The following is a 21786-nucleotide window of genomic DNA, read 5'->3' as shown; positions in this document are numbered from 1 at the left end:
GTTTTTAATCTGCTAAAATGGGAATTCCGTAAGTAAATGTAAAACCACAGTATGAAATATCAAAGTAAAACACAACACACCTGATTATGTATGGGAATAATTTATGATCTAAAACCTCCCCATCCAGTCTCTTTCTCCCAAGGAGAAATAAATAAAGAACGAGAGTCAGATCCAATAATTTGTAGCCATCATTCATCGTTTTATAGGTGTAATTAGTAAGCTTAAGTGGAACTATGTTTGGAGATTTACTATCTCTGGAGTATGATTATATGTGAATTAGGAGAGTCTGTAGCTACTCCACACTCTATGAGAATACAAACCATATTAAGAGAAATTTGCCAAAATATAATAAAAAAATTAAGAGGCTCTTATGCTTCCATCTTAAATGAGTAAAAAAATAATTGGTTTATCTTTTACTTAATTTGGAAAGAGATGAATAATAACACAGAATACATGGCTGCAAATAAATCTCCTTAACCCATGTTGCTTAGATTGACATAAATATTTCAATTCACACTCTGTCATTAATTTTTTAATGCTTTGGAAAATCCGGTAAATATAATTTTTATTTTCCACCTCAGAACATGCTAAAAGAAAAAGCATGTATCACATAGGAAAAATTATTCATTGTATTAAACATTTTTCTTTTCATTCCCAAAATTATTTAATTTTTACCACTAGTGAAAGTATTGGAAGTATCATTACATTAAACTTGTGCATAATTATAAAAATAGCACATTCTTACTATAAGTTAGCCTCTACCAGGCACTGTCCTAAGCTCTTTCTATATATTCATTCACTTAATCCCCATACAAATCTGTGAGGTGGATATTATGATCATTACCTGTGTTTTATAGATTAGGAACCCAAAAAAGCAGAAAGTTTGATTTACACACTCAGTGTTGTACAGATAATAAACAGCAGTGTGGAGATTTGATCTCAAGTAGTCTGATTCCAGAACACATGCATCCACAGTGGACCATGGACACACTGTGTGTATGTGTGTATGTGTGTGTGCGTGTGTGTGTGTGTGTGTACTAATAAACAATTAGATGTCTCTGCAATTGACACGTAGAGCAGATCTTAGCAGTTAAAGTGAGTTGCCAGGGTGACAACACTAACAAACAGACTTGTTGACACTAGACTCTAGCTCTCAGTTTACCAGTGCTCTTCTAGGCCTGACTCATCCTAATGTTAATTTTAATTTTTTTAGAACTCAGTTATTTAAACAAATTATCAATGTTAATGCTAGAGAAAATATGCATTGACATTTATTTTTTAACTGATTAATAATAATCTTTGTAACCTAATGACTTTATTTTCCTTTTTATATTAGAGAAAACTTCATGAGAATTTGTAAATTATGAGAGCAGTTGCAGGGCTAAGAAATAACTGTTGCCTACTGGAAATGCCTTTTAGCTTCCCTAAAGATAAATCCTACAGAAAACCCTAGTCAATGGAATTGATTTTATCACATTACTAAACTTGACATGGAAAAAAACTATATATTTTGAATCTTAATCTTTATAAATTTATGCCACCCTCCTTATCTAGTTTAATATTGAGGCATTTATAGCCACTTCATAAATTATCATAAGAAATGGTTGTCATGTAGAAGAAAAGTATATGGAGTTAAAGGGACACAAGGTTCTGAATTCAGCTTGCTTCTGAGCACTTTGCTTTACCTCTATCCACCTCAGTTTTCTCAAATAGTATAAAATGGGCATGCCTGAGGATCATAAAATAACGTCTGAGAAAAGGCTGAACAAACTTCAAATTGCTTTAGAAACATTAGCTGGTGTTCTTCTTTGTAAGAAACGTTTTTTTGATGCCCATCTCTGCTAAATCAAAATGATTACTATTTAAAGATAAACAATTTCCTAATATATATATATATATATATATATATATATATATATATATATATATATCTCCTATATAATAAAAGCTTAATATGCTGTCTGGTAGTCCATTCAACCAATCAAAGCATAAAATGTTAATGATATGCTAAGGCCACTCAACTGCTCGCTATGATGTGCACTGACCACCAGGGGGCAGATGTTCCAACCTGTAGGTTAGCTTGCTGCTGGGGTCCCTGGAGCCCTTCTGCGGTCCCTCCCTGGTCCCATTTGTGCACCAGTAGGGTCCCTTGGCCTGGCTTGAGCCCTCTTGCAATCTGGGACCCCTCAGGGGAAGTTGGAGAGCCAGTTTCACCCTGATCCCGCAGGCCAGGCCAAAGGACCCCACTGTTGCACAAATTCGTGCACCGGGCCTTTAGTGCACCAGGCCTCTATATATATCTTCTAGTCTCCACAGACTCTTATTTAGTTCTCTTGAAAATATACCATTTGGCACTTGATAACATTTTGGATTTCATCCCTTTCAAGGCATGTCTTGATTTTTCGCTGTGATCTCTTAGTTTGTGAGAGGAGAAACTCTGGCTGCAAATCTCCAGCAGGCAGATTTAGAATAAAGTTGAAACTGTATAGCCTTTGTCAGAAAATATTGTCAGTCAATCTAGCAATTGTTAATAATAGCTAATGGATACTTTGAATTTTAATGGACTAATTTATTTCAACCAACTAAAATATTTTCAACTAATGAACCATTTCCCAAACAATTAAACATACTGATTCTCATGTATTCCCACTTGTTACCTACTATTTCAGCCATAAACATAACACTGCCATCAAAAGAAATGATCAGGCTTTTATAAATCGTACTTTTAACACTAAATCATTATATTTATTCACCAAATGCTTTGCCACATTTGAGAAAGTAAAATTAGATTTTCTTTTAAAAAAATATTGCTGTTTTGAGATGATACCGAATGGTAAGTAATGTGTTTGTTTTTCAGCTGTTGCAAATCTAAAGAGATTTTTTGAATACTTCAATTATAAAAACATTTAAAACATACAAACTTGTGCAATTTTTATTTTAATGAAGATGAGAAGTTCATTAAAGAAGATAAATATTTCATTAGATGTTAAATAAAACAAAGAGATTTTTTGGCTTCTCTCAGCACAAAATTCCTTTGAAAGATTAATTAATACATGCAAATTATGCAAATTAGACCCATGCAAATATTTTATGAAGACAATTAAGGGAACCATTAATTACTGCTTTTTTTGCTTCAGTGAGATTCATTCATTTAATTTTAATTTCACTTTAACTGTTTTGATGTATAATCTTGCAACTAAGAACTTTATCTTTCCTGGCGGGTCACTTAAACTTATAAATTTCATCAAGTGAGCGCACAGAAATCTGTAAAGATATTCTCTAGACTATGTTTAGTATCCAGAGAAATTCTGACACAATGCACTCCCAGAAACAGGGAAACTGGAAGGGAATGTGAGCTCATTCTTGGACAAGGTTCAACTGCTGGAAAAGCAATTAATTTGCTTTGGCTGTGCTAATATAGGGGAATTAGAAAGTGTGACACAAGACAAATAGAAATAATTAGTTCTCAAAAATGATGTTCTCATTAATATGGTTCAAACAGTAGAAATAAAAAACATTATTGTGGCATGTCTGCATTCTCTCCCTAATCATGGGAGGTGGGATAATGCACCATAAGCATTTTACATTTGTAGTCTAACTGATGTTTTATTTTTTCTAAAGGAAATTTTAAAGCAAAGGGTGTTATATATCATACATGTCTAAACATATACTTGCTATCAAAATTGATAACATACTTTCTGTCACCATGGGTGTATGTACCAATATTTTATTTGTTTCATACAAATCTTGTAGTTTACTGAACATACTTTAAGAATGATGGTTCTTTTTATGTAACTTAAATAGTTTATGACTTTTATAACTCTTAAAGTATAAATGACATTTCTCAAAAATATTTTTAAAATTGCACTTATTCTTAAAGTGACTACTTTATATTTATTAAGGGTTATTTTAGATGGCCAGTGTAGTTTTACTGTCTAAGGGTGGTTACAAAAAGAGAAAGCAGATTTTATGAATATGACCACTAATCTATATTTCCAAATGGTAATCTTCTTCGTTCAGCTTTGGTAGACATTATACACATTTTCTACTTAAGATCTTTAGTCAGCAAATTAATTGGCTAAAATGGCCACCTACATTTCACTTAATAATGAAGATTATAAATGGCTCAAAATGAAAACTTATTTTAAATAAATTTTCCTTAAATCTAAAGATAATTATATACTGCCTAAAAAGAAAATAAAAAAATAATGACCACAATAAAAAACCAATTTGCTAAACTGTCTATTTAGTGATAATAATTAAAAGTATCATCAATAAAAACATATAAAATTTAAATGACAGAGACTTATTTTATGCCTATTCTATGGCACTTTTCTTTGTTCTGCAGCCAGGCACTTTCAGTACAGGGTAATATGAACAGTGTTAAGTGGACATATACTATCACTGATATTTGTGGAGCTTCTTAGTATTTACTAAAAAACAGATCTTAAAATCAAATTTTCTTTCTTACAAAGGTAATCTCATTTTATTCAGCCTGAAATTTCTAAATTATCTACTTCTAAATTACGATTATCTATGCATTTCATTGATATGCTCTGTTTAACCACTTTTCCATATCACTAATTATAATGTTAAATCAAAATGGATCTAGCATTGATTTTTAGGGCCCCTGATAATATCTTTCCCAATTTCCATTTGTCACTATTCTTTGATAATGGTCTTCATACAGTATTTAAGCATAAATATGATCATGAACATACCAATTTAATTCAATTCTTCAATTGTATCATGTAAGCAAAACATTATTATATTTTCCATTGATAACTGCTCTCTTTAATACTTAAAACACAATTTAGTTGTACGAAAGTCCATTACCCCTCTTGAAACTTCTAAATGAAATTCATTATTCCTGATATTCCCTATCTCCCTTAAACTCTCATAGTACTTATCACATATTATATTACTTTTACCAGAAAAAATTATTTTAACAAATTACAAACTAAGCCCAACCATTTTGCCTTAATTTTCCTAATATTTAATTGAATAAGAATTGAAATCAAGTCACAAAGCCTCACATGTCATAACTCAACACAAACATAAAATAATGACAATCATGCTTTTTATATAAGAATGAGAAAATTAACTCTATTAAATAATGCACTGAAAATAATTTTATGTAATAATAATTATAATGAATTACATCTTGTGACTGTTTTGAACAACTTCAAACTTCACTGCCCACTATGTCTAAGTTCATATATAATTAGTTTAAATTACATAAGAAATCATTTCCAACAAAACCTTTAAGAAGCTTTCAACACTGAGTCTAAGCATATCTACTTATATTAAAAAACAAGATTTACTGTTTTATATACTTCTTAAAAGAATGAAAGTTCTTATAATGAAATTAAAAAAAACACTTCTCTAAAAGTTTATAAAATATTAAAAAATTAGTATCTCTGAGACTTTATATTTAATAATAATAACTCTGTAAAGTTAAATGAGTAGTTAACAATGACCTGTGATAACTATGGAACGTTAGCCTGTTTACTGGTTACTGCCTGCAATCAATATCATCTTTTGTTCAACTTAATCAATGCTGTCTTAAATTGATTAGCTGTATTGAAATGCTGCCAAACACCAGAAACCAGTGCCAAGAGACTAGAGTAAATGTATTATTGTTTAGTTTTGTTCATAGTAATATAATTTTATTATTATTTTTTTAAGATCAAGAAAAATAGTTGGAGGTAAACCCTATGGTGATTACATATTTGCAAGTGAATAAACAATAGTCAATATGTACTTCAGGCAGCCTCAGAAATCAGTTTTAAGCATACCCTCTACTTGTTGTTGTTTTTTTAATTGAAAGGATCTCCCTTTTAAGCTAAATAAAGACATCTTTAAATATGGAAAATTAAGCCAGGTAACAAAAAAATTCCTGTAAATTTCTGTAAAAACTTTAATATGGAACTAAATCAACATTATATTATAAATAAAGACCAAATTTCTGAAAAAAAGAAAAGTAATGTATATGTTAGAGTAATAATAGCTTCAGTGTGTTTACCAGTTGCTAGGCACTATAAATAAGTCAGCACAAAGTAATAAGATTTACTATTAACAGTTAAAACTTAACTGTGTGCCTACTATGGCGTAGTGTGTGTTAAGTGTTTTACATGGATTATTTTATTTAATATTCATAATAACCCTCTGAGGTTAAGCAATTACTAAAGAAAAAGAAAAAAAGAGTAGAGTTGAGATCTGAATCTAGACCTGACTCCGAGCACTTTTCATTGCTCGATTCTACAGTTAGAAAACTTCCACTCTTGCATTATATTTACCGGTCTTCCTTTAAGGATTAGAAATAAATATATGCAAATGAAATCATTTTATACATTACTTTCATAAATACCTCACAAGTGATAAGTTTAAGTAAGGTTCCATTTAAGCCTATTATAGTGTAAAAGTATTGGGATATCATTTAGTAACTAGAAGCCTGGTGCACGGATTGGTGCACAGGTGGGGTCCTTCAGCCTGGCCTGCGCCCTCTCGCAATCCAGGACCCCTCAGGGGATGTCGGACTGCTGGTTTTGGCCCAATCCCCGTAGGCCAGCCTGTGGGGATCAGGACAAAACCGGCAATCTGACATCCCCTGAGGGATGTAGCAGTGTGGAAAGTGGCAGGTGGCAGAGAGGAGCCTGAGCCAGGGCTGTTCATCCCAGCCCCACGGCCGCCGCCCCGTCTCTCGGTAGCACTGTTGAGGAGGCAGGAGAGGCTCCCGCCACCACCGCAATTGCGCTTGCCAGCCATGAGCCCGGCTTCTGGCTGAGCAGCACTCCCACTGTGGGAGCACACTGACCACCAGGGGGCAGCTCCTGCATTGAATGTCTGTCCCCTGGTGGTCAGTGAGCATCATAGTGACTGATCGACAGGTCATTCTGGTCATTCATCCTTACAGTCGCTTAGGCTTTATGTATATAGATTCTGTTCAACCACACACTGCACAAGAAGTGAAGAAGCTTTCCAAATGTCTTATATTAAATTAAAATTGGATTTGTGTCTTTTTTTAAATTTATTCATTGCATGCTAATTAATGTAGATAAGACTTTTATCTAAAAATTATTAATTTCTCATATTGCCAGTTTATTTTCTTCACTTAAAGTGAGATTTTCCCCCAGTGTGTCTGAAGTGTCTATGAACATTTTATGTAGGTATGATGGCTAATGAAAAAGTAAGAAAAGAAACTGGAAAGGAAAAATATTTTCCCCCAAATGTATTATCATTCCTAAGTAGCTGTCAGTAGACTATTTTGAACTTTTGGAGTAATGTGCTAACTATCCAAAATGAGTAATGGAGCTTCAAGTAGTTATCCTAGGAGAGAGACATGTTAATTCAGACAACAAAGCATGGCGGAAAGAACAAAATTTGGAGGAGGGCGGTCATCAATACAGAATCAAATGCCAGCAACCCCATTAATTCATAGTACAAACGTGAGAATGTTAGTTAGCCACTCTGAGCTTTAGTTATCTCACCTTTAAATTAGAATATACAAGAAAAGCCCAATAAATATCCATTCCTACTCCACCTCATTATTTTTTTAATATACTTTATTGATTTTTTACAGAAAGGAAGGGAGAGGGATAGAGAGTTAGAAACATCCATGAGAGAGAAACATCCATCAGCTGCCTCCTGCACACCACCTACTGGGGATGTGCCCACAACCAAGGTACATGCCTTTAACCGGAATCGAACCTGGGACTCTTCAGTCCACAGGCCGATGCTCTACTGAGCCAAACTGGTCAGGGCTCCACCTCATTATTTTAATAAGTGAGTACTTCCACTTTGTAATATTAAGTCTAAAAAATATATATATTACTAAGAAATTCATTGAGTATTGCAATGTTTGATTTAATTTTTAAAAGCTTGAGAAAAGAATAATTTTTACTCCTAGGGATGACCTGCACTATAATACCTTGGAGCTTTGAGTTACTAAACAAATAATGTGGTGTCTTCCCCCAAACTGCTTCTTTGCTTTCTGAAATATTCAGTTACCCATGGCCAACAGCAGTTCAAAAATATTAAATGAAAAATTCCAGAAATAAGCAATTCATACATTGAAATTGTGCTCCATTTTGAGTAGCCTGATGAAATCATGCACCTTCCTGCTAGTCCCACCCTGGGAGTGAATCACTCCATTGTATAGCATATTCACACTATATATGCTACTAGCCTACGAGTCACTTAGTAACAGTCTGGGTTATTGTGGGGAAGCACGGGGCTTGGTTGGAAAGTCTGTAAGGAGGATTCTCCGAAAGGTCAGGGGACTCTAGATGGACCTTGCTGAAGGTGGCAGCCCCTGCTTTGACTTTTCCAAACAATTCCGAGCCCCTGGGTGTTTTACTGGAATCTCTATGTTTAGTCTTTAGACACAACCTTGTAGAAGCATGTGTCTCCTCAAGGATGCTTACCCTGCTAATAGTATCTAATAGTTAATTTTAGTTCAAGCTGTTGTTACAATAAAAGCCTAAGGAGGCAGGCAAACAAGGCTGTTTGATCCCTATAGCCAAGCAGTCCCTTAGCCTCTCTTTCACAAAAAACGTGTGTCAGAGTAATCCAGTCATCCATTGCTCAGGGTCTGCTGGTCAGTCCTGGCAGGTTATCAGACTGGTTATCACAGAGAGGAACAGAGAGACAGAATCACATAACCATAATTGCAATCCTATATCCTATATAATAAAAGGCTAATATGCAAACTGACAAAACAGTGGAAAAATTGGTTGCTATGATACACACTGATCACCAGGGGGCAGACACTCAACACAGGAGCTGCCCCCTGGCGGTCAGTGCACTCCCACAAGGGGAGCGCCATTCAGCCAGAAGCCGGGCTCATGGTTGTGAGTGCAGCGGTGGTGGTGGGAGCCTCTCCCAACTCCGTGGCAGTGCTAAGGATGTCAGTCAGACATCCCCTGAGGGGTCCTGGACTGCAGGCCAGGCTGAGGGGTTCCCCCTCCTGACTATTTTATTATTTGTTATTATTGTTACTCTGTTACTGTGTCTAATTTATAAATTAAACTTTAGCATATGTATCCATATATATGAAAAAAAAATGGTTCGTTAATACCCTGGGTTTCAGGCATTAATTGTGAGTCTTGAAATGTATTCCCTGCAGATAAGGATAAGGGGAGGCTACTGTAACAATAATTGCATACATATTTTAAAAGAGCAATATTTTAACAATCCTAGCCTAAAAACAATCAGGAAAAATATAAGGGGATGTGAAAAGCAATTGAACCAAGTTATATTCCCAACTTCCATTAACTCATGGTATAACCTTTTAAGAAGTCATGTACCCTCCCTAAGCTTTTGCAAAATAAAGAGATTTAATTATTTTTAAAGTTCTTTCCCAATGCTGAAGCAGTAACACAAGTGTACTTGGCATGTCATCAGTGTTCAGTAAATATTTGTTGAACAAATAAATATTTTTAAAATTAAACATGTATCTTCAACTATCTAGGGAGAAGAAAGAAGATATTTTTGAATTAGAAATTAAAAAGGATTGTTAATGTGAAGGAAGTCTTTCATGTCCTTTAATTTGAAAGAATGTTTGGTTTTGTATGATCTGATATAATTTAAACAAATAAATAAAAAAGAAAAGCCAAACAGTTTTGTTTATGGCCATTGGATGTAAATAGAAGAGATGTACTTTCAAGTGAAGTCAAGATTTTGTAAGCATAGCTTACAGATATTCTAATATGTCAGAGGAACTGTGGTCCACATTTCAATTTATTTTTAACATTTACTTATTTTTCATTGAATTTATTGGGGTGTCATTGGTTCACAAAACCATACAGATTTCAAGAGTACAATTTAAAAAAAATCATCTGCACACTGCATCGTGTGCCCATCGCCTAAAGCAAAGTCTCTTTCTTTCCCCATTTATGCCTCCTTAACCTACCTCCACCTCCATCCACCCCCTTTCCCTCTGATTAACAATTACTCTTTGTTTTAAAAGGACAGGTTTTTTTACTTAGAAAGAAAAAGGGACAGGTACGATTTCAAAAGTGAACTTTGTAGATATTTTGGAAATTTATAAAACACACAGATAAAACAGACCTAATTCACCATTCTTCCATGTCATAGTTCATGTCTATATACTGATAGGTCACCTAAACAATATATGTGGAAGATTCAATCATTTGAAATTATATGAAACAATAAAAAAACAAGCATGAGGTTAATTTATATTAAATCAACGAATAAAGTGTTATTTAGAAATGTGATTAAAGTATGTTAAATTAAATATAAATCTATAATGAAAAATTGAGCATAAGTGAATAATAAAAAAATCCAAATCTTGCCGAAACCGGTTTGGCTCAGTGGATAGAGCGTCGGCCTGTGGACTGAAAGGTCCCAGGTTCGATTCCGGTTAAGGGCATGTACCTGGGTTGCGGGCACATCCCCAGTGGGAGATGTGCAGGAGGCAGCTGATCGATGTTTCTCTCTCATCGATGTTTCTAACTCTCTATCTCTCTCCCTTCCTCTCTGTAAAAAATCAATAAAATATATTAAAAAAAAATCCAAATCTTAGGCCAAATGTGTAAAAAGAAAGAATTATTAGAAATACCCACAAGAAAAATAAAGACAATATTAATTTGGCTGTCAGGAATAAAAACTAATTCTGCCTGAATTTGTAATTCTGATTTTGGTAGGCAGAATCATATTATCCTTTATTTGCTCCCATTAGTCTCTCCAACTAAACTCTGAGAAATGTCAGAACAATGGTATCTTCAGCATCCACAAGATCTAATATAGATCCTAATTCACCAATGTTTGATGCAATCCTTCAATACCTAACAGGCACCATATGTGTCAAACATTCAGCCATGCACTAGTATACAGTAACGAACAAAATTGGTGTGGTTCATGCTCTGCTGGCTTCTTGCAGAGAGAAAGAAGACTTGCACACGGAACTGTGAATGGGCAGCATGCTGTTGTGAAGTGAGAGGAGTGCGCAGAACCTCTAAGAGTCCTAACTAGATCCAGGGGTTAGGAAGGTGCTGCCAGGGCAGGCGTGGAGTCTAGGAAGCATTCCTGAAGGCAGGGACTTCTTAGATGAGACCTTCACGATGGGTAAGTAAAGGCAGGGTAGAGTGCAAATCTTCCTGGAAGGGGGAAAAATGTGAGGTTTTCGGGGGGGGGGGGGATGCCGGTGTAATAAAAGCACAGAGAATGAGGGGGGAGGCTTGTGATTAGGTGTAAAGGGTGTGGCAGGGAAATGTCAAGCTGACTCTCTCCTCATTACACATTGAGGAGGATACCTGATGGGACAGATGAGGGTACCATAGGGAGGGAGCAGTGGAGGAAGACAGGTTTGCAGGGGCAGGGAGGGGGGGTCCTTTCTGTTTTGTGCACTGACCTTGACCTTGTGGTGAGACAGCCACTTAAAACTTGAAGATTACCTGGTGCTCTTAACAGATGTCTGAATGGGCTGAGAAGATCGTTTTTAAAGTTGTTAAGATACACAAGTTACTTAGGTGGACACTGTTGCTTCGGTGGGGAGAATAAGAAGAGACTAGGACCTAGCTAAAGAGAGCCATCCAGTGACAGAATTGGCTGCACACAGTGGGTGCATGTGTAACCCACACCTACAGTAAGGGGTTTGGAGGATATTTAATGTCTAGCGCAAAAAATTGCTCAGTGAGTATTTATACATACTATGTCTACTCTATATATTCAAAAGATCTTACAAAAAGCTTAGAAATAAAAATTTTAAACTCCAACACAAATCAGGACATGTAAGACTCAAGGTATGAGAGCATTAATCAGTATGCAGATCAGCTTTTAAAACAAGTTTTTGTATTTTTTTTATTCATAATATCACCTCAAACTCACAAATTGTGAATTAGTTATGACACGTTATTAGCAACGAAGCCCTCACCGGGTAGTTCAGTTGGTTAGAGTGTCATACAGCTACACCAAGGTCGCAGTTTTTAACTCTTGTCAGGGTACATACAAGAAGCAACCAATGAATGCATAAATGGGTGGTGCAACAAATTGAAGTCTCTCTCTCTTCCTCCCTCTCTTTCTAAAATCAACCAATCAAAAAAAAAATAAATAGAAGTATCAATGATGAATTCATCCCTGTGTAGTATGAGCTTATGTATCTTACTTATCAAGGTAAGTAATTAATTTAGGGTGTCTTTCCTCAGGAATACTTTTTAAACTGCTTTCTTGTTTCCACTTCCCCTACTCTATAGTTTTTTGGAAATTGTGGTCTTAAATGCCCAAAAGGCATCATTTAGTCTAACCTGAGGTGCTTGCAGGAGTTAATGACTTGGCACTTGAGCAGTATTGAAGTGCCTGGCGCGTAGGTAACTGACTCTTGGGCCAAGCGTGGCATTTTTTAATTGTCAAAATGTTAAAAATAAATACATGACAAGCATGAAGAAATGTGGGTTTCCTTTGTCTGTCCTAATTAAGTTGAGTTTATTTTGGAAGAGAGAATAATTTCAGTTATGGCTGGATTGGGAGCAAGAAAGAGTACAGAGAATATCATAACACCTGGGCTCAGGGACAGAGAGAAAGCGAAGGGAGCAAGAGGCTGTGCGTGTGTCACTCCTGAACTGTGAAGCAGCAGGTGCTCATGGCTCCCCTAATGCCTGACACAGACCATGTCACACATCAGTCATGAGTTCTGGTTCTTTCTTCTTTGCCTTTCCCATTCTTATGCTTCGACTCGGAATTTAACTAGAGTCTTTTTCCTTTGATTTATTTTGTTCAGTTAATTTTATTCTGTTTGTTAGCTTCCAAATATATGGATTTCGTTTCTAAGGTTAAAAAAACTTCAAAGGGCTAAATGAGCCTATTTAGTGGACTTAGAGTAGCAAAAGGTGATCCCTTTGCTGTTGTATTTCAAAAGTCTTGTGTAGTTCAAATACTGGTTAAATAACTTTTTAGCAACCAACACACAGAAATACAAATTCATGTACAGTATTTTTTTAAAAATTACATTTGATAAAATTTATAATAGCTAATTAAAATCATGAATATTAGTTAAGAGTCTTATTGAAAACCAACTGTGCATGAAATAATTTTAAGAAAATTAAACTTGCCCTAACCAGTTTGACTCAGTGGATAGAGCATCAGCCTGCGGACTCAAGGGTCCCGGGTTCGATTCTGGTCAAGGGCATGTACCTTGGTTGCGGGTACATCCCCAGTGGGGAGTGTGCAGGAGGCAGCTGATCGATGTTTCTCTCTCAATGATCTTTCTAACTCTCTATCCCTCTCCCTTCCTCGCTGTAAAAAATCAATAAAATATATTTTAAAAAAGAAAATTAAACTTGAGGAACATCATTTCAGTTGATAGGCTGGATGAGTGAATGAATGAATGAATGAATGAAGATTCATATTATAATTAAACAAAAGCAATAAATAACCTCATAATCATTATATTTGGCTTAAAGTTACTATGTATACTTGTTAAAATGCTTTGTTTCCTTAATTATGAGTTTATTTGGGTAGGTCTTCTATGTTGCCCAACTGATAGCATTCTGAATAGTAAACAAAAAGGCAATTTATGATTAAAAAGTTTCCTCAGAGTAAGCAAATCACATTAGAAAGAAAACTCAATATTTCAATCTCATGCAGCAAGATTTTATCCACAATAAAGTATATATTTGAATATATGTGAGTTTTGAAGATTCAAATAATAATAACTGTAACCTTATTGATGACCAATATATTTCTGATAGCAAATTCTTAAAATATATATTATGTCCACTATGCCAAGATTTTTCATCATTGCCTAAATATTTCTTAATATTAATGACAAATCTCCTATTTATGTGCAAGAATATATTGTTTATAATTTTTCTTAGATTGATTTCTGACCATCTTGAGAATTCTGTGGACACCAGGTAATTTATATATCACATTTAACTAGAGATTCATGTGCTTTCTTAGACCACTTTGGACATTAGCTAAGTCAGTGCATGAGTAACCAAGCCCTGCTCACACAAGCCAGGGCTGATAGTTTTACATTGGCCTTACTAAGTAAGGTATTGGCTCTGATCGGGAGGACTGGCTTTGTTAGGAATTTGTTAATATGTGTATGTAATTTTTAAAAGAGATGCAAGAGAGTCTTATGATTTTAATAACATGTACACACATATATAATTTTGTTGAAATCCATAAGACTCTTAAAAATGAAGTCTTCCTACAATTGCATTAATCTTGTATATCCAAGGAGATGTCTCATAATAACATATGGTTCATGGCGTAGGATTTTTAAAAAAATACCAGGGATTTCAGGTAAAATAAACATAGGTAAAAAACATTCTCTAGGAATATTTCAAGTTTGTGATATTTACTTATTGCACCATATATGGTACTTTAAAAAGATATGTTTCATTTACACTAAACCAAGAATGACACATTTGAAACTGATTAAGTAACACAATTAATGTCAAACAATACCCCAACATGATTGAGTTTAAAATGCAAAATAAAAGCAATTGGGAGGATTATAGCAATTAATCATTTTGGGCTTTGCTTTGAAGAATCATCTTCATTTAAAATAGAAAATAAATGCTCTTTTTCACTGTTCTGTATTCATGAAGTTAGATTGAGTTTCCTGTATAGAATAAATATTAGAGTATAGATGCTACCTTCAAATTTTGTCCTTTCCTCATAGAGTAATCTTGGCAAAATATATATATTTAGCTCCTCTGAGTGTATAACACAACTTCCTTTAGTATTCTATTGATGATTTTGCTCAGCAGATTTATTTTATTAAAATGGCTATAATGGCATACAGAACATTTGAAAAATCCACACAGGATTAAACAATCTTATTTATTGTTAACATTCAACTAGACTATTTTGTGTGTGCCTGACAGTAACTATCACAAAATGAGAAGACATTTTCAAATGATTAGTACTCCTTATTCGATTAACTCATGATTTTATTTATATATAGAATATAACTTATAAATCCTTACTGCATTAGATTGGGCTTCAAGCATTCAATAAAAACACATTTACTGTGTCTAAGATGAAATCATACATTGTTTAAAATTAATTATTCCTTTTTAATTGCCCTGTATAAACAGAAATGACCTGTTAATTTAAAGAAAATCTATCAGCACAAAATGAATTCACTCATATAAACAAGCAAGATGAACTTGACCTTGTTTGAACTTGTTTTGATGTGGCCCAGATGGTAGGCTACATGCTTGAATAGCAGGCTAAAGCTGAGGAAAAACTCATATAGCAAGATCTAGATTTATAGCCTTTTGCAAATTTCTACCTTGTATTGTCCTTTCAGCATCTGTTCTGCCGCCAGTGCGGTCAGCTTCTATCTCTGGGGTCAGCGAGTCTAGAAGCACAGAAAGGTAAGAGTGACACACATTTCATTTGATAATATTGTCCTTTAAAAAAAAGAGTGACCTCTTATTCTGGTGCTAAATTAAAATTATCTAAATAGATGTCATCTTTTAAAGGTGGAACAGAGACTATAACCATAAGAATTATCAAAAGATTTGTTTGAATAAATAAATAACACAAATTTGTTCATAAACTGGATGGGGGTTGGGGAGTTCCCAGATTACTATTTTATCATGTTTCAGTAGAGACGGATTTGGTTAAACAGAGAGGCAATGCCAGGTCCCAGATGCTGGAGTTAAGTAACAAAACAGTGGAAGCACCTATGAAATAATACATTTCCCTCAACACATGTGACTATTCTTCACACCACAATTAAATTGTGCTAAAAGCACAATTTAACAAATGACAGGACCTAAATATAGACAAAACCACAAACACTTGTCTAAATTGTCTATTGAAAAATGAAAGTTAGTTAGCAACACATAAAAATGCACCTCTTACCGTTTAAGACCCTGAGACTATCTGTTGAAGCTGCCTGTTTCAGTGTTTGTTCCGCTTGCTCACGCCGTTTTGTCTCAAATTCAAGTGCTTCCTGCAATTTTCTCTTTGCCTTCTTCTCCTTCTTTAGCCTCTTTTGAACTATGGCTAGAAAAGAGTCCACATTATTTTTTCTTAAATTTTTACAGTATTAAATTAAACATTTATCAAACTTATAAATGATCTACCTTTCTTATAATACTCTTTTTCCCTCCACTGGATTGAGTCTACCTATGCGGAGGAAGTGGAAAAAATGCAACCTTAAAATAAATCCCAGTAAAATGTCCAAGGAGGCCAATTTTTACTTAGCCTTGAACTATATTACAATGTAAGAATGGCTTTAATTATCATTTTTAGAGACAGATTTAATGGGAAACTAATTTTAGTAAATATTTGAATTCACTGATAAAGGAAGCCTAATTAAAGGAATGTTTGGGCTTAGTCTCTGCCCTTGAATCAGAATAGTGCAGAGTAGTCTAGAATAGCACAAGCATGTATAAGTATGCCTCCTATTTATAAAGCACCAATTTTGAGTAGTAAATGGTATATTTCCCTTTTTACAAAACAATGTTACACCAGCTAAACTTTTAATAATTCTATCTTGAATTTTTTTTCTATCCTGAAATTTTAGGAAATACAATATTATTCTATATGAGGAGCTGCATATTTTTAATTACTGTTAACATATATAAGCAGGAATATTTTGGATGAAGCTATTATAATAATAATTATTAATAATTACCTCATAGCAAATGTATATACACTATAACACATTTCAAGAAAGTTATACTTTTACTCTTCAGGCATTTGGTGGGGAATAAAACCTCATTGCTAATTATGCTGCTGCTAACAATAGTGTGCCATGGCATAAGAAAGTAGATTATGGTACAAAAAGTTGACTATGATACATTTTTTCCTACTGGAGAATTTAAATATTTGTATTGCAATATGTAATTAATAAATAATGACAAATAAATGCTCTTCATAACGTGGATGTCAGCTGTATTTTCAGTATGATTTTTTTTACAATATGTACATAAAGTAAACAATCAGCATATGGGAAGCATACAAATGTTTTTCTTTGAAATACATTTTTTAATGGCTGTTAAATATTGTGGATTTAATGTGACAGAATCTGTATGAGAAAATCCGTCTGTTAGTAATAAGGAGCAATCATCCTAACTGTGCTATCTGATTTCTTACTACAGATTTAAAAAAAAATTCTGTAACACAGTGTTGAATCAGTATATAAAGTAGGGTAATATGCCTCAAGAAAGAATTTTAGTTACAACTTCTAGTGTCCATATATCCCATTTGTATAATTATTAATATTGTTAAGAGGTCAAACCATTATCTTGTTGAGTTTATTGTTGCTGGTATCATATATTAACGGAAAGTGTACATTGGATACCATCTTATAGAAAAAAACAAAGCTGGTTTCAAATAAATGTGCTAATTTCCTTTACTTAATAGTATGAAAGTTATATGCTTATCTTAACAAAGTCACAGTCCTACTATTTCCCTTTCCAAAGATGATTGCTTATAAGTCTCTTTGAAAAGAAACAGTAGCTTCTGAATTATTATTTGGATTGTACACACCCATGGCACTAAACACTCAATAGCCATTACCTTGCACTGGCCACTCACTGTGTCCTTCCTGTGTGATTGAACCAAATGGGAATGCCATGTTCTCACTTCCGAATAATACATTGCTTCAATAGGTACAGTCATAAGAGGTAATTATTGACAGTTATTACCTTTCATTTATTGTTCACAATTAATTAAATGGGAGTTCTTGGTATCATCTGGGAAATGTTTTGCCCTCTAGTGGTTAAAGAAGTAAAGGAGTATAAATCCAACAGATTTGAACCAATAAAACTCTTAAGGTCCCTCAAGTAACCAAAAGCTAACTTAGGAATTCAAGTATCTGCCTTTAAGTCTTGTAAACAAATTTTTAAAAGAAAGACTTTTCCAGGTGCAAACAAAATCAAGACATGGCTATCATATGGAATATAGTCCCATATAAGGAACTCCAACCAAACTTCATTATGCACTTAGAACAGAACATACCTTGTTACCAATGTTTATCTTGTTTTGATTATATTAATGAAACCACATTATTTAGAACTGTACTATTGGGTTGACAATTTCCTAAATCAACTTCATCCCAGGAATCCTCTAGCTGTGGCTTCATAGTAACTGATGAAAAAACATACTAAGTCCTGTCAGTTTTGAAAACAAACAGAACACTAATTTTTAAATGTCAAATAGTCAAAAGGAGAATATATATAGTATTTGTTATGGATACTTATTAAATGAAAGAAAAGAAGCACTCTTTCTAGAATACTTAGGAGTAACTTATTGTTGAGGCAATGGGAAAGTTGGTTGTAAACAAAATATTATTCAATCTCATACAATAAACACACAAATATAAATGATCTTTAAAATTATGTATACATACATTGTAGAGTGTGTTAAAAGAAGTAATAGATTGAGAATATTATTATTTTTACCCAATAAACACTCATATTGGTTTCTACTCTAATGTGTACTTGACCTTGTTGAGTGAAGCATTATTATACAACTCACCTTTGGTCATTTGTTCAGACATTCATCAGTCTTCAATTTCATTTGATAAATACCTTACTAAATCTGTTTCACTTGAATAATCAGTATTTTCTCTTTTAGCTTTATGATTTTAACTCGAGTTTTTCAAAAGGCAACTGTGAATATATATAAAATGTATCTTCATGGCTGTGAATCTTAAATTTATAAATTTGTTAAGCTCATAATAAAAATTATGTGATTAATGATATAATGGATATAGTTCAATATCTTGGGGTATGAACAGTAGAGAAGCCATGTACACTGGAGATTAAGAAATATATGAGCCCAGATTCAAGTTTTGCTTTGAACTTTAGCTATAAGTAAGAAACAAAAAGTATAGTCTCATAGTATAGAAATCACCAAGCATAGTACTGTTATTGTAAATATTTCACCTAAAGTGTTAAACATGTTTGGAAGTTTGAAAATACCTCTATTTTTTTGTTCCATAGCCAACTGCTTTTCAAGGGTTTCCCTTAGTTCTCGTTCCCTTAAAAAATCCATCTTCAGCTCTGTTTTTTCCAGTTGGACCTGTTTTTCTTGAGCTCTGGCATTATCTATGGCAACTTTCAAGAGCCCCTGTACAAAGAAAGTATTGAGAATTGATATATTCTGGTACAAAGCACATTTCATTCATTACTTAAAAGCATTTCAAAAGAGTAGAACCCTCTTGTCAAATTCTTCCATTCTTGTGCATTCACTCTGTACTTACTAGGACAAGCACTATAATTAAAGCACAACATTCCTAAATCTAATGAAAATACTTTAGGAAGGCAAATACTTTCGGCATTCAAGTTCAGTTGCTTCTAATCAGAATATTTAAAACTAACGCTAAATGAGGGCAGCACATAAGCATGTCTCAAAAAGAACTGAGTTAAACATTAGCCTGAACATGGTTTTTGCAACCCCAAGTGTTCCTGGCACCACCCACCTATCTCTGGGAGCTCTTCACCACCATGTCCTACGAAAATTATACTAGATAAAGTGGGCTTCTTTACGGTTCCCAATTTGTTTCTGCACGAGGGACTTTGCTCTTTCTGTTCCCTTCCTGAATGCTTGTCCTTCCAATTTTTGTGGTTTATGCCCTCATTTCATTTCACCTTTTTAGTCACCACCCAAGAAAGGCCTTCTCTTACCACCTACCCAAACATATCTTGTTATTCCCTCCTCGAAATTCTTCACAGCATCTATTTTTTAAATATATTTTATTGATTTTTACAGAAAGAAAGGGAGAGAGATAGAGAGTTAGAAACATCGATGAGAGAGAAACATCGATCAGCTACCTCCTGCACACTCCCTACTGGGTATCTGCCCAAACCAAGGTACATGCCCTTGACCAGAATCGAACCTGGGACCCTTGAGTCCGCAGGCTGATGCTCTATCCACTGAGCCAAACCGGTTAGGGCCATAGCATCTATTATGTAATGTTGTCATATATTTGTTTATTGCTTTATGTTGTGTCTCCTACACTACACTGAAAGCTCTCTGAGGCAGGGACATTTTCTCTCATTTGAGACTATGCGCCCTAGGACCCAGAGAGAGCCTATAAGATAGTATATTTTGAACATTTGCTGAATAACAATTATAATACTGGTATTTTTTCTGGAGATATATATGTAAGGAATCTAAAGCTTAGTGGCTTCATAGTGCATTATTTTTTTAAAAAGCATTAAAATAGTCATAATAAGTCAAGAATAACTTGTAGGGGATTATTTGACAAGATAGCAATTCATGAGCAAATGGTAAAGGCAGGGTTTATCTATTCAACTGATTATGGAGTCATATATTGATTCCCTGTATGCTATTTTTTAATTTTTAAATCTTTATGCTATTTTTAATTTAATAATGTTCTGAGATTTTTGAAAATGGGGCTATGAGAATATGTAAAACATATACAAAGCATGTTGCATATGTTCTCTCCTAAGATGCTTTAGAAAATTATCAGTAAAATTGTTAGTAAAAATAAAAGCTGTAATTTCTATTTTTAGCAACTCAGGAATACAAAAAAGCTATTTGGAAGTAGAAGATATTTTGCCTTGGTCCATGAACATCAGAATCTGACATTTGCAACAGAAATTATATATGAAATGGAAGTTGGTCCATTCGCAGATCTACTCTGCCGTGGGACCCCTTTGCAGTAGACAACATAAGCAGCTTGAATCAGAAATTGCAACTCTTGACTTGTTACCACAAAAAAGATGTTCCCTTACTTCTGCCGACCAATGCAGCATTGCCATAAGCCATGTCTAGTCTCTTTTCAAGCATGTATAAATTATCTCATGTTTGTTGTACCTGACCCTAAATTCCCTGGATTAATTATTGTGATATGAAACAAGCTAAAGGATTTCTGTGAGACAGTTTGCCCCTCCCCCACTCTCATTTTTGACAATAAAACATAGCTGCTAAGGAAACTGCCATCTTCACTCAATTCAGCAACATTCCTGTATATGTTTTTTTTTTTTCCTTTATCAGGAACAAACAATTAGTAACAAATGAAAGAGATCATTGCATCAAGCGCCCTTTTAGATCACCCCAATTAAAACTTTAGTTTAGCTGTATTTTAATTCTAAGATACCAAACTCTAATTTTCTGCTCTGATTGCTCTTGTTGACTTATCTTTGAAAGATGTACTCTCTGCAATGTCTAGAGATTATTTAGCAAGATGCCAATGTTGGCACCACTTAATGTGTTGATTGGTTGTATTATCACTATCCGTTTAAAATAGATTATTATTAAACTATTATTGTCCTTGGCTGATAAAACACAGTATTTTGGTATTCTTTAAGTATGAAACAATCATTATGAATAAACATGTTGAATAACATTAAACTGCAACCCTAATTTGTGTTATTTTATATTAATATTTCTTGTAAAGTATGAAGTCGCCAAGAGCATTTATGTTTACTGTTTCCTTTTGTTATATTTGCTGCTAATGTAGCTAATGGTAATACATTACCTATTCCTGCTGATTATGTCTGAAAAATATTAGCTTTTAGGATCCAATACCCTCTAGGGACTACTTATAAGCTATATAAAATTAAGTTTCATTTGTAGACTTTAAATCAGTGCACATCAGTAGGAGTCCAATGTGAACAAAAATCTGCACTAGAGCCAAACTGATGCATATGCAAAATTATGTTATTGCCCATGACAGCCCTGCTGCAAAACAGAGAGAAAACCGATTAAACTTCAAAGCAGCAGGGGTCTGGGAAAAGCTGTAGCAAGTAGTGCTCATCACAGCTACTAATCATTAGGACACCATTTTAACTTTCAGTGGTAATAGCAGTTTCAGATTTGTGTAAC

The 21786-nt window shown here is 34.1% G+C and overlaps 1 protein-coding gene across 2 annotated transcripts in view; it reads right to left on the bottom strand.

Moving 5' to 3' along the window:
- Positions 1 to 21786, bottom strand: part of DACH1 (dachshund family transcription factor 1) — a gene marked incomplete at both ends in the record, with an annotated part of 446771 nt that overhangs the window by 26914 nt on the left and 398071 nt on the right. The window contains 3 exons of one of the 2 annotated variants that reach the window (XM_081082371.1): positions 15266 to 15334; positions 15844 to 15987; positions 18915 to 19062. In XM_081082371.1, the coding sequence (XP_080938497.1) occupies positions 15266 to 15334; positions 15844 to 15987; positions 18915 to 19062 (361 nt within the window). Of the gene's footprint in view, positions 1 to 15221; positions 15335 to 15843; positions 15988 to 18914; positions 19063 to 21786 lie in introns of those variants that run through there. The other variant, XM_081082370.1, reaches the window with a different exon arrangement.

Source organism: Myotis nattereri (genome assembly GCF_964212035.1).
Source record: "Myotis nattereri genome assembly, chromosome: 2".
NCBI classification, from domain to species: domain Eukaryota; kingdom Metazoa; phylum Chordata; class Mammalia; order Chiroptera; family Vespertilionidae; genus Myotis; species Myotis nattereri.
This window is presented reverse-complemented; position numbering and strand designations above follow the sequence as displayed.